General features: G+C 38.4%; 1 protein-coding gene across 1 annotated transcript; it reads right to left on the reverse strand.

Moving 5' to 3' along the window:
- Nucleotides 1-5,084: 5,084 nt before the first annotated feature.
- Nucleotides 5,085-11,594, reverse strand: saal1 (serum amyloid A-like 1). The gene is made up of 13 exons (XM_012880435.3): nt 11,456-11,594; nt 10,722-10,924; nt 10,318-10,419; nt 9,920-10,003; nt 9,687-9,766; nt 9,536-9,595; nt 9,340-9,455; nt 8,990-9,155; nt 7,848-7,930; nt 7,542-7,727; nt 7,171-7,328; nt 6,955-7,047; nt 5,085-5,420 (listed from the first exon to the last, which is right to left on the reverse strand). Exons 1-13 carry the CDS (start codon nt 11,457-11,459, stop codon nt 5,343-5,345), a joined length of 1,413 nt encoding a protein of 470 aa, XP_012735889.2. The 5' UTR covers nt 11,460-11,594; the 3' UTR covers nt 5,085-5,342.
- Nucleotides 11,595-13,891: the final 2,297 nt, after the last annotated feature.

A 13,891-nucleotide genomic window follows, 5' to 3' on the forward strand; every position in this document is an offset into this window, starting at 1 on the left:
CTGCTGCAACATAATCGGAGCTTCAAGCCAAACGTTGATTTTATAATGTCTGGAGAAGAAATAAAAGGCACTTCTAAATAAAACCTTGTTAAAAGCAAACCTCGTGTGTGAGGTTTGGGACAGAACAATCTGTTTGCAGGTTAAAGCTTCAGTCTGGCCAGTCTGGCCCAGTTCTGTTCACTCCAATCAGACGGATTTACTCAAAGGGTCTGAGCATCAGGCTGCCGGAGATCTCCTTGGCTAATCTGTGCCATGATAGTAAGCACTAGATTTAATAAAAACCAAAAAGTGAGCTGCTTCTACCGAGGATTTGGATGATATGTGGTAAAAGGGGATAAATATAAAATAATGGTTCCTCCTTTTGTATGCAGCGCAGAGTGATAAATACAATACCCGGGTAGGGGTTTTGGTCAAAAATGTTTAACTGAAACATGTTGATCGGATCAAATTAACAACACAACTTTAAAAGGAAAAAAAGTGACAAGAATTGATTAATCAGAAAAAAAATATTACAGTCATTTGTAGATAAAAAGAAGATGAAAAGAAGGCAATGAGAGCTGCAGGTAAACTGACAAATTATAACTTAATGGACATTTTCGCTTTATTACATTGCCTTTGTTAAATTATAATTAAGTTTCCGGAATAATTATTTGTGGATTCTGCTTTTTTTTTAAAGAGTCTCTGCACTTTTTTTTTTAACAGGTTGTTGTTTGTTGCAAAACCATTACGCTAAGGTTCTTCTTCAGGGCATTTGATCTCGTTTTCCATCACTGATCATACCACAGGTATTTAAGTTTCCAAACATTCAAGGTCTCTTCCTCCTCAATAGTTTTCCAGCCCTTTGCCTGATCCCGGGCCTTGTTTACACAACTAACTAATCAGAGCAGTGAATAGTCAGCTTGTGGACACTTCCTGTGGCTGGAATGTTTCTCTGTAATTAGCCCCCGGTCTTTCATTGCAGAGCAAACAACAGCATCTGCTACTGGCCCTCGGTGAAAGGCATTGTACACAAGGACAGGGATGAGATACGCCTTATAAACACCTGCCACCTACAGAATAATCCATTAAACAAATTAGAAAAAATATGAAAAATGTCTCTGCATTCAAAAACATATTTAAAAACGTCACTGTAAGTGGTGCCAAATGCTCGCAGAAAGATATTTTAATCAGCTGATCACATCGGATTCATTTATAAGTCAGTACTCTTCTAGTATGTTTTGAAGTGGACTGGAACAGGGTTATGCATTGAATACATGAAGAACAGGATGTGCAGAACAGCGTCAAAAGCCAGGCAATCTACTTAAATCTGTCAGCATTTAGAAAGCTTTCCAGCTGAAATGCACAAATCAGTTTGTAAATGTATGAATGTTCTAGTGTGCAGCATTTCACCCATCATCCAAAAGAGGAAGGAAATTTTATTTTTTACTATAAACCAGCCAAGGGCAAGACAAACCCATAATGCAAATTGTTGAGCCCTGCTGCAAAATATTTGGATGAGCCAATGGCATTCTGGGAGAATCCTGGAGTCTAGTCTGATGAAGTAAAAGCTCAACCCTTTCAATGTCATTGTAGACACCATGTTCGGAGGAAACAAATATCCGCACAAGCTTAAAAAAGCACCATGTCAAACGTGAAGTTCACAGGTGCAAACTTCACGGCGTGGACTGTTCTGCAGCATACAGTGTTGGTAGACTTCATAGAGGAAGGAAAAATGGAGAAATGAACCGGGACATTCTTGTTAAGCAGAGAGGTTTCAGAGAAATAAAGTAAAATAGCTAAACCTGTCCAGTCAATCATCTGACTTGTATTCAACTGAGAATCTGTGCAAAACAGAAGATTTTCTCCCCAGGACCTTCAAGACCTGTAGACAATTTGTGAGTCAGCTTGGCCCAAATAAGCAAGGCACTGACTAGTTTATCTATATAGGAGACACCTTCAAAGTGTCATTACAAAAAAAAAGGCTTTTCCACCAAGTACAGTCATGCACAACATTGTTGTTACCCTTCTGTTAATAAAAGAAAAACCCACAATGCTCACTAATATAACTTGAAACTGACAAAAGTAATAATAGATATGAATTTACAGAAAATTAACCAATGAAAATCAAACATTGGTTTTGAATTGTGGTTAAATAGTCATTTAAAAAAAATTAACCAATGAAACAGACCTGGACAAAAATGATGGCACGTGTAACTTAATATTGTTGTGCGAGCTTTTGAGGCAATCACTGCAGTCAAACAATTTCTGTAACCGTCAATGAGAACTCTGCACCTGTCGAAGGTATTTAGATCCATTCCTCCTGAGCAAACTGCTCCAGTTGTCTCAGGTATGAAGGGTGCCTTCTCCAGACGGCGTGTTTCAGCTCCTTCTATAGATGTTCAACAGGATTTACATCAGGGCTCATAAGAGGCCACTTCAGAATAGTTGTATAGCCTTGGGTAGTTTGAGCTTTTTTGACTTTTGTGATGTTTAGTTTAATTTGCAAAGGGATGCTGACTGCTTCAAAGTCAACCATCTTTAGCTCTGAAGAAATTCAAATCTGCTGAAAATAACTGCAATCATAAATCCAAAATTTAACAGATTAATTATTTTGTGCTTTTTGTCATCATTATAATATTGCAGCTAATAAACTAATTCACAAAAAGCAAATTATGCTGTGAAGACAAATTCAAATATCAGCATTACAGCAGCACTGGTCCTTCCAAGTTGGAAAGGTCAGTACGTGTGATGTTTGGGAGATTACGTAAAAGGGACATTTCATTGTGAGTCTGTTGACAAGAGACGGAGAGGCGGGGAACTCGGGAAATGAGCTGAACTGGGCTTTGATTGCCTCCACTAGCATCATGTGTCTTTGTAAACACGCCTTCCCCACGCAGGTGCTGGTGAATGGGCGAGTCCTCCGAATCAAAGGAGAGGCTACGTGAAAGTGCACACGTCTCCCCTGTCCATCCATGATCCACCCTGCCTGCCCTATGGCAGCTGATACCACAGCATTTAAAAGCCAGAAATTAAACATGTACCAATTATGTAACGTACAGTACATTTTTACAATGGCTTGCTAAAATATGTCTACAACCACAATCTTGAATGTGTTTCACTGGGATTTTATGACCAACATAAAGGAGACATGGCCTTTAATGATTTATTATTAAACAATCTAAAAAAAATGTGGCATACAACTATATTCAGTCTCCTTTGTTCTAATAACCCTAAAATACATTTTTGTGAAACCAATTGTTTTCAGACGTTCTATAATTTGCAGAGTCTGCCTTTTTGTAATTTAATTTCGGCATAAATCCAGCTGTTCTGTGAAGTCTTCAGATGTTTGATCTAGAACATCAGTGAACAAACAGCATCACGGAGGTTTTTTTTTTTTTTTTGTTTTTTTTTGCAAGGAAGAATGAACAAAAGATTTTGTTTCTAGATGTGTGAAGCTGGTAAGGACACATGCCTGTGATGCTGTAATTACAATAAAAGCTTGTTTTAAACAGCCTTAGGGGGTGGAATGACTACAAATGGACACACTTTTCAGACTTTTATGTATACATCCATCATTTTCTAACACCTATCTCCAGCTGTCCAGGGTACACCCTGGCCAGGTCGCCAGTCTATCGCACAGATTTTTATGTATAAAAAGAAAAATCTTAGACCAATGCATCAGTTTCTTTTCACTTCACCAAAAATACTTGCACTGTGTAGGTCCACCTCATGAAATCCCAATAAAATACATCAAAGTTTGTGGCTGTAAAGTTCAAAGGGTATGAACAGTTTTGGTTAGACGCTATTTTAACATTTATTCCAACAGAAATTTTTTTCCAAATCCAACACATTCTCTTCATTTAAAGAAACAGTGAATCACGTGGGTTTTAGGCAAAAGGAAACTTCCTATGTGACATTTCGCATCAGCATCAAACACAGCCGACCTGCCTCAGTCCCAGTGGTGTGTGAGCTTTATGAACTGAACACATAACCAGCAGCCAGCTGTGGTTTGTTCATGAAGTCGGCTTACATCACGTTGCCGCCAAGACTGGCAGGCAGACAATGAGGCTTGGCAGGGCAGCAGGTAACATCTGGGCTTCAACTCAGATCTCCTGTGACATGACTAGCCTGGCAGCATGGCCTGCAGACAGAGGAGAGTACCGGAGACTTGCCAGGTGTAGTCGTGAAAGGCCAAGCACGGTTAGCTATGGGGGGGGGGGGGGGGGGGTCATTTAAAATACAAACGTGGCAGTGCTTCCTCATGACGATCTGCCTGCATCACAGGTAAGAGGAGATGTCCAGTGAGACCTTCAAAAACAAAAAAAGAGAGAGAGAAAAAAAGGACATGGCTTTTTCCCCAATCATAGGATGAACCTTCTTTCTCACATCCGACATTGCCACCCAGGGATTTCCATTAAAAAGAAAGATCTACATATCAATCCAAGCTTTAATTAAAGAGCTGCTATATTCAAGCGGCCTTCGTAAGCTGGCTGGAAGTGCGCAGGCCGCTGGGCTCTTCTCCACGAGTGGGCGAAACGCTTCATTTGGAAACCAAATTAGTTTATTGTTTCCATGCTTGAGCCTTTCATCTGTCAGGTTTTTTTTTTTTTCTTTTTTATCCTTTCCAAGTGACTGTCACCCTTTTGGCAAACACTTGATCTCGTCATCAGCATTATTACTCATATGCTTAAAAAAGGTGACTCAACGCAATTTTGTCTTATGTGGAATAATATACTTATAAAATGCACCTGGCAAGCATTTATTGATGTAAGAAAAAAATACAAAAAAAAAAAAAAACCCACGCTAGCAGATTTTCTTGTTTGATGGGAAATAATTTGCCAGGGTAAAAAAAAAATCACATTTATTTTTACGTTTAGTGAGCCACATTGAAAGGAAGGAAAAATTTTCTTTAAAGATTTTTTTAACCTTTTACACATGTTTACCAAGGGTGTCAATAAATTTGTCCGGCGTCATAAATATTTCGTCAAGAGGGAGCAGGGAGGCGTTTTTTGGTGTCCTGGACTTTTGATTGAAACCATATTGACCCACTTTTGTTTGTTTTAGATTTCTTTGTCAAGCCATAATATTAATGAATCAATAAAAGCCTGTGAGCACATATCATTTTAATAAAAACACTTTCAATTACTCGGTACAAACATAGTTTTCTGACATTAATTAAAAACTGTAGCAATGAACGCAACTTTAATTTTACCAAGATAAGCAAATAATAAAGTTATCAAAAAAAAAATGATAAAGTTTAACATTAATGATCATGCCTTTGCCATGGAAATGCAAATATTTGGAAAGGAGCTGCTATAATAAGCAGAAGTGAATGAGAGCCAAACACGGATCAGCAGGGAGCCTCAGACAGGAAACTGTGTCCTCATCACGTCCGCCAGTCGGGGATCAGTCTCGGACAATGCAGCCTGCAGGTGCTGAACCTGTAGAAGGAAAGAAAAGGGAAGGGTGGAAATAACGTGTTTATTTTCCACAGGAGGTGGTGTTGTTGGGGGACAGTTTGTCACATAGACTAATTGGACACCAGCTCTAAAAGAAAAGCTCTAGATATAAATAGCAGAAAGGGAAAGATTTACTTAGCCCATAGTAAGGTTATTTATTCAGGGGAATATTATTACTATTTTAGACAGGCACTGTTTTCCATTAATCTAGCCCCCAAACCTGTTGAAATAGCAGGAAAAAAACAAAAACAATTGTAGACACAGTAAACCTAAATTATAAAATAAAAACTAATTATCATATAAAATGTGTCTGACTTTTATTTTTCAGCACTCCCATTACATTTTGGGTTTATATACATATATTTGAAGTGGCGGGGGAACAAAAGAGTGTACATATGTTGTTAAGTTTTATGTGACTTCATGCTGGTCACTAATTGGCTTCAGTGGTTTTTGTGTCTCTTTTTAGCCAATAATTTTTTTTTTTAATCACCAGCATCCACTGCTTCACTTGATAACGCCTCTGCCTTTATACTCATGTAATGTCTACTTAGTGAGTAAAGAACCGACTACAAACACAGCTCAAAAGATCTGAATAGTGTGAAAAGGTTCAATGGTTTTTGTCACTCATTTCAGAAAATGAAACTTGTAAATAGATTCAAAACATATGGATTTAAATACTTCAAGCCTTAATTTCATGTAATTTTGATGATTATGGCTTACAGATAACGAAAACCTAAAGTTCAGTGTCTTAGAAAATGTTAACGTTACATAAGATGAACAACAAAGGGTATTTTAAAACCCTAAATTTAACGCTTCTGAAAAGTATGTTGATTTCAATGCACTTAAAACTTTGGTGAGGAGTTTACATTCACACATCATGTGCATTGATGCAAGTTAGGCTGTAACTAAATCATTTGAACACACTTTCTTCCTCCAAAGTTGACTGATAATACAGTTTCAATTTTTAAAAACAAGAACTGGGTGCAAAGTCAGAGTCTATTTTGGATTTGTATGTGAAAAATGAGTTTTGCAACAAAATACTTAAAAGTATGTGAAACAACAACAGAAATATTCCCTGAACAAAGGAAGCTGTAACCAAATTTATGCTGTTTGTACACAGTAAAGAAGTAAAACTGTAAATAAACACACCTTCCTCGAAACTAATATACATATTATTTTGTCCCTACAAATAAGCCTAAACAGAAACGTAATTTTACCTTTTTTAAGGACTTTTATTACACTGTATCTGAATCATTACATTAAAAGGGACCCTCTGTGGTGTTTTCTAACCATCTGAAACCAGTTTAGATTACATCTGGCTTCTCTAAACACACCTTAAACGCTGGTCACTTTTTGCCAGCTCGTTAAATAGACCATAACACTGTTGCGCACTGAGAATCATGTCTGCATGTTTGTTACAGTATCTGATAACAGACAATAGAGCAAAGAAACTACATGAAACTCTTCCATTATAACTTAGTGGTAAAATATTAATCTGTCAGGAGAGATTACTTACAGACGTCTTATAATTGGGAAGCAAACAGGCTGCAGCTGCTTGACATGTTTTCTGTGTCAGGTAATCTTTCTTTATCAAATCTGCAACCGTGTCCTACAATGAACAGAATACAGAGCCATGATATCATTTACCATCGTCCAGCTATACATCTATCTTACAATAAAAAAGGAGTTATTTCACTGAACTGTGAGAAGATGAGCTCTTTGTAAACATTACCTTCTGAATATTAATGCAAAGGTCAGCTAGAAACTCAGAGGTGATCTCTGCAAGAGTTTGCAGCTGGTCATCATTTGCCTCGTCTTTATCGGAAACTTCACGTTTGAACTCACTTTGGTGTAAGCACACCCGAAAGACTGAGCCAATAAGAGACAGACCTGGAGAAAAACAAAAAAACAAAAAAAACAAAATCTTACATTACAAAAACCCTTAAGTACTTCAGACAACAAAAACAACATAGTTTAAGCAGCATGGACTAAACAAGGAGAAGAACATGAAGTAGGAGTTTATCTGGGGTATCGGTCCCAAAATCTGGCTTTTGCAGTAAAGAGTTTAAGCAGGTGGAAGAGTGGAGCCCTTTGAAAACTTACTTGTGTCGTTTTTGCTGCGCCACTGATCCTGGCATCTATAAAGGGCCTGCAGCACAGACAATGCCTGAATTAAAACGCTTTTCTGCTCATGCAGGACGACCGGAAGATCATTTGGCTGACAGAGGTCCTCGCACACGACGTCACTAACAAAGTCCCACACTGGTTTGCCCGGTCCATCAGGGGCCGCTGGGGAAAACAATCACATAATGTCTTCTTCCATAAATGCTCACTTCTTTTTTCACGCTGCATTAGCGGGAGGTAGAAACCTCCAACTGCTGTGTCTAGAATAAAAAAATAAAGTCTTACCAAAAACCTGAATGCCTTCCTCTACAGTGGTGAGAAGTTGGAGGATGTGAAGATAAACCTCGAGACCGTTTGGACTCTCCGACCTGCAAAAATAAAAAGATTCCCATTTCATTTAATTTATTGATTTATAAAGCATTTTAAAACATCCAAATAAGATGATTTATACATGATTTAGGCTCCGACATGGAGGACATCCCAACAGTGGAGTCTGGAGCTAATAAGAGCATGAATGGCCTTCTCCAGGACTGGATGATTTAAAACAGCTTTAACTTTGGCTAAAGCTGGTCCTGACCAGAGTCAGTTTGAATGTCAAATGTAAAATCATTATCAAATATTACCCGGAAATTTATAACAGTGTTCTTTAGATTAAAAGCCAAAGCACTGACATCCGAAGAGGCGTTTCTGCTAAATAAAATATGTTCAGTCTTTTGCCCGTTTAAAAACAAATAATTCTGGTCTAACCACTGTTTGGCAGCAGTAATGCAGTCGAGCAGAGAACTGAGAGGAAAGGCAAGACAAATTTATTTGTATAGCACATTTCAGTAAAAAGACAAAGCAGAGTGCTTTACATGATTAAAATATAGGAAAATTAAATACAAAATTAAGGTTTTTAAAACGCCACATTTGAACCATTTTGTTTTCAGGTTCAGATCACAACAAATGACTTTAATACATTTTTAAAACATGAAACAAGTGCACACAGAGTGGAATTAATCTACACAAAGATTATACAGTGCTGTAAAGATTCGTTCCTTTGTGCTTGGTTGGCACTGTAGCAATCACTGTGAGCCAATTACAACAAGGTTCACCTGAAGTCAGTCAGCAGCCCTATCCTGGTTGTCCTTTTTTACGGCTCTTCCCAACAGCCGGTACGTTGGCCAGATGTTGACAAGGAAATTATCACAGACTATGCACTGTTTCCTGCTCAAGCCAAAACTTTAAGGCCTTTCTTGCCCTGGGGGTATCATGCGCCAGCATTTTCTCAGCTACACATTATTTTTTCCCCATTCTTCCAACTTTATTAATAAGGGTAATGGCAGTTTTCTTCTCTGGTAACCTCAAACACATTCTGTGTCTAAATCTGGAGCTACTCGGTGAGTAACCATTGGGTCTGTGGGGCAAGGGGTGCAAAACTTTCCTACCTGAGCTGCTTTGCTGCCTCAAGGAGAGACAAGCTCAAATCCAGATTGATTTCCCCATCTCTCTCCTCCCTCTCACTCGGCTGAGCTGTGAGCCAGCACTTCATTAATTCTTCATCAAGGTCAAACAGCTTGTCAACCAGCTCTCCCACCTTCTCCAGCAGATCCGCTGGAAAAACAAAAACATGAAGTATGAGGATCAGTTTCAGAGTTTTGGAGATCAGAAAATGTGCAAAACAAATCTAAAGTAAAAGACAGAAACTTCCACATCTCTGTGACGCATTGACTAGGTCACCTTTTCACAAATATAAGTAATCAGCTAATAAAAAAAGTGTAGAGTAAAAGTGAAGTACTGTTAGTAGAACTGCTCATGATGAAACAAAGGTTGAAGCACACAGATGTCTGTTGTCGTATTCGCTGAAGCCACAGGGAACAGAAGTCTTTTTGAGACAAACAGGTCAGCAGCAGTCTGTAAACAACATGAGAGGAAATAAATCTTACTCTCTTAGTTTCTCTTTTTGTTTAGTTTAGGCAAAATTGAAAAGGTACCTGGTGGTTTCTAGAAGGGTTGGAGGGTCTGCATCTCCCAGAAGAAGCAACAGCACAGCCCTGTGGACACACCGGGCAGGAGCATCAGCTAGCAAAAAAAATAGCAGGAGCAATGCATCTAATTAACAGATGGAGGTGAGGTTCAACTCACCCCAAGTCCTCATTTTGGCTGAGAGTCGCACATGTGTCCGGAAAGCAGGCAATATTACCCAGGATTCCTACACAAATTTCCTTGTGAAAGAGAAAAGCATGGAAATAATGATTGTAACTATGTAAGAATGTTTAAACGAATACATTATTCATAGTGTTATCATTATTACAAGAGCATATTCGATTTATCATATGGGATTAAAATCTGTCATGTGTGAAAAGTATTTCACTTACTGTAAGACGTGGGCAACGTGATTTAGCAATGACTCCAAGAAGGATATCAGCAGCTTTGAATTCTTGCAGAAAACCAGCGACATCCTGCATGCATTTGATTCATAAGCGGTAAATATTAAAGCTGTGAGCATTTTCTTGTTAAAATGCATGGAAAACCTAAACATACAGCAAGACCAGACCTGCAAAATCCTTTTTATCTTAACATGTCCTGATGTAAATATTTTATAAGACAATCTATGGAAAGCATATTCATATCTACAATACCTGCTACAGGCCTACGTTTTAATCACAACTGTGATTTGTGTTGTTTTCATAAATGTGTTTTATTTAAAGGTACTTTTTTTTAAATCAAATGTGCAGCAGAGTATTTGCTATTCAAGCAAAGGAAGAGAGTGCACCTTGTCCATGGCCATATCCCAGACCCTGCAAAGATCTTCCTCCTCATCATCAGAGAGCTGCATCTGAGCTTCTGAGTTCTCCTCTGAATGCTCTGTAACCATCTGCAAAACAGTGTAAGTTTACAGAAACGTAGACGCCATGGACGGGTTGCACAAAAGCAAGGATGCTCCAAACAACGGTCAGCTCGAGGTAAAAAAATAAAACGAGAAAGCAAGAGACTTTTTGGTATGTTTAAAAATTTTTTTTAGCTCAGCTCAAGCTGTTAACCCTCCATCTCTAATACAACTATATCTGAACCGGCTTTGGAAGCACTAATATGCAGGTTTCTGCCACCGTGTAACAACCTAAAATTTATGATTAAGTCCTCAGAAATGAACAGGTTTTAATGAGGCGGTCCACCTACCTGAATGAGACGCGTCAGCGTGCTGAAAAGCCAGTGCTTGCTGTAAACGGTGTCTCCGATGGCATCCAGATCTTCTCCCTCCTCTCCGTCAGCTTGCTCTGGGGGTGGTGACGGGTTCCGATCCATATGAGGGGACTGGAGTCCAGCCGAAGGTGTGGATCTCTCCTTTTCTTCCTGCTGCGCTTCACCATCAGCGCTGTTGTCTTGCGGAATAAACAGAGGCACACTTTAGAAAAGAGATGAAGGAGCGTTTCAGCATGAATGGATCCTGACAAATGTGGCATTACTAGATCATTGTTGTGACAGAACAGCAAGGATGTTCAGACATTAACGACAATAACAAGGTTACTAGCTAAATTCTGAATGAGGTTCTTTTAATATCAAAGTAGAAATAACATGTTTCAGGGTTTGACAGTAAGACAGACACAACCACCAAAACTATTCCTGCAAATAATACTACTTCAATGAAAGTTAAAGTTTTCTTGGGTCGTTTTATAGAGCCCTAATTTCCTTCTAGTCTTGTTGGGAAAGAGTACGAAAGTTAAGCACATGTTGTCCGCTTTGTTCATTTTCTACCGGACTCAGATCAATTAAAGATTTCAGCTAATTTACCCTCAGATCATTAGTACACTTGGTACATAACGCACACATTTAAGCTAGTAGCTTTATGCCACTCTGGCATGTGTTACTTTAACATTATATGCCAAATATGACAATGATATATTTAAACTCACCCATTACGACCACTCTGAGCAAAGCGACGAGGCTATTCAATATTAAACTTAAGTTTCAGAAGACTTTAAACTGCACCGCCACTCTATTTCAAACAGACTCCATTTACGATAGTTACCCGGGTGCGCATGCGCGAGTGACCTTGTTATGGTTGACAACCTGAGTGTGAAATGGCTATCGCCCCCTGCAGGTAGGCAAGGAAAATTGTCGAGTGTACTCGCGAAAATCAGACTCCTGAAAGGTCTGAATATTCATCTTCGTCTTATAATTATCGGCAGACATTTGCAGTAGTTTTTTTTTTATTCCTTAGTGTCACCTACTGTCACCTACTTATTTGTGTTTTATCAAATTTCTATGTAAAATAATAAGCTGCCGATTCTTGAGGTAGAAACGAAGAAGCAAAAAGATAATGAGATAAAAAAATTTAAAACAAATAAATAAAAGAAAAAAGGGAAAAGGAAAGATGGAAGCAGCAACATTAAATTCTAAACTTTCTTATTTCATTATATTCTCTTATTGCTGTAACAGACTACTTCAAAGAGTCATTTAAAATCCAAATGAAAATACAAAGCACAGGGGTTCCCAAACTTTTCACCCTGTGAAACTCCAAATAATGATGCCAGACTGTTGACCCCCTTTTAGCAGGAGGGATTTTTATTTATTTATTTTCGGATAATGAGATTAAAGTCAGAATATTATGAGATACGCCTGTACAACAATACCCAACTCTTAGCGTGCCAGTCTTCTTTTGCAGTACACTGCACCAAAATGTGTTGATTCTTGACCAACTTTGTGCAATTACTGAACAAAATAAACCACACTAAGTTGAGAACTGCTGTCGTAGTTACAAAAGTTGCTACCTTTATTTAAATAAAAATGTATTCAAGTGATGCAATTGTTGACTGTAGTGCCTATAGCTGCTGTACTTTTAGAGCTCCACAATTCAGATTATGTTCCTTAATGTAAAATAATTTTCAATCCTCATCTGGCTGGAGAATAATAAATTAAAATATGCTCCACAAACTGAAATTAAACCACTGCAGCAGATGTCAGCTGTGTTGAGTTTTCCGAGCCTGTCTGGCATTTTGGCACATGCAGTTTTATGGGAAATGATAACAAGTCCTGGAAGTTAAACAGTACAGTCAACAATCTTAGCACAAATAGTAAAGTATTGCCTGTAATCCATGCTGTTTTGAGATTATTTTGAGTGGGCACCGTCATCCTTTAATCAACAGCAAAGTAATAACTACAGCATTTCTCATGTCACAGCTGTCCTGCTGTGGGAGTGGTTCAAAGCCCTGTTTGCACTTGGAGGAGCGTCTGCTTGATGATATTTGAGAACATACCAGCTAGCATTATGTTTGTTTTCAGCCGATAACTTTTCATAATGAAAACAGCGAAGTTTAAGATGAAAATGTAGAAAAGCTTGAAAGGGAACTCTCAACTAGTTGAAGTAATTCACAACCTACTCCTGTAACAGCTCATATATGTCAATTCATAAATGTGGTGCAAGTACAACGCACGTGGGGTCAGGCTTTAAAGAAACACACAATAGGGGGAAATAAAGTTGCAAAAAAATAAGGAGGTAACAGACAAAAAAGAAAGATGAGGTTAATAAAGTGCAGTGATTATATTAGAATATGGATAATGCCATACCTTGTGTATGTTACGTGAGCCCAGGAACAGAATGATGACGGTCAAGGATGTAGCTCAGTCGTTACAGATTTGCATCCTGTGTCCATCACAGTCCAAATACAATTAAGATAATAGAACTGGTACCATAACTGGAAGAGAGCAAATATTAACTTTTGGTGGTGTAATTCTACATTATTCAGCCATTCATTCTGTGGTGATTTTCCTTTCAACCGGGTGCACTAACTCAGATTTGAGTAGGAGCCAGGGGACCTTCATGGGAAGCATGAGCTCAGGTTACTGTTTAAAAAGCACAAAATCCGTTTTGCATTCTTTGACCTCAGGATAACATTGAATTTTGCCTGATAGCTCTACACGTTTATGTAAAACTTCAGGCTATAACAGATGAAGGGGCAGTGTGGGCAACATTTGTACTCACCGCATGCCCCCGCTAAATTAAATTGATTAACTTACACTACAATCAAATGTCTTTATCTAATCAAATATGATGGGTGCTCCTCACTACCCTTCACCGTTTTATACCATTGTAGTTTGGTTTGTTTGGAGCTGTTTCATACTAGACATGATTCAATTTGCATCTGCCAGAGGGCTTTTTGGTACCCCTACTCATAAAGTTGACTATATGGTTCAATAGGACATCAATATCAACCGGCAAGTTGCTTAGAGGTATCCCTTTTTGAACAGGGGTCATATGCAATCATATTTTTAGACAGTCAACAGATCCAAATGAGGATCAGCACCACAGTAAGTAGAAATGGAGTGCTTTGTAAAATAACTTTGTTAAA

The sequence above is a fragment of the Fundulus heteroclitus genome, chromosome 2 (assembly GCF_011125445.2).
Source record: "Fundulus heteroclitus isolate FHET01 chromosome 2, MU-UCD_Fhet_4.1, whole genome shotgun sequence".
NCBI lineage: Eukaryota > Metazoa > Chordata > Actinopteri > Cyprinodontiformes > Fundulidae > Fundulus > Fundulus heteroclitus.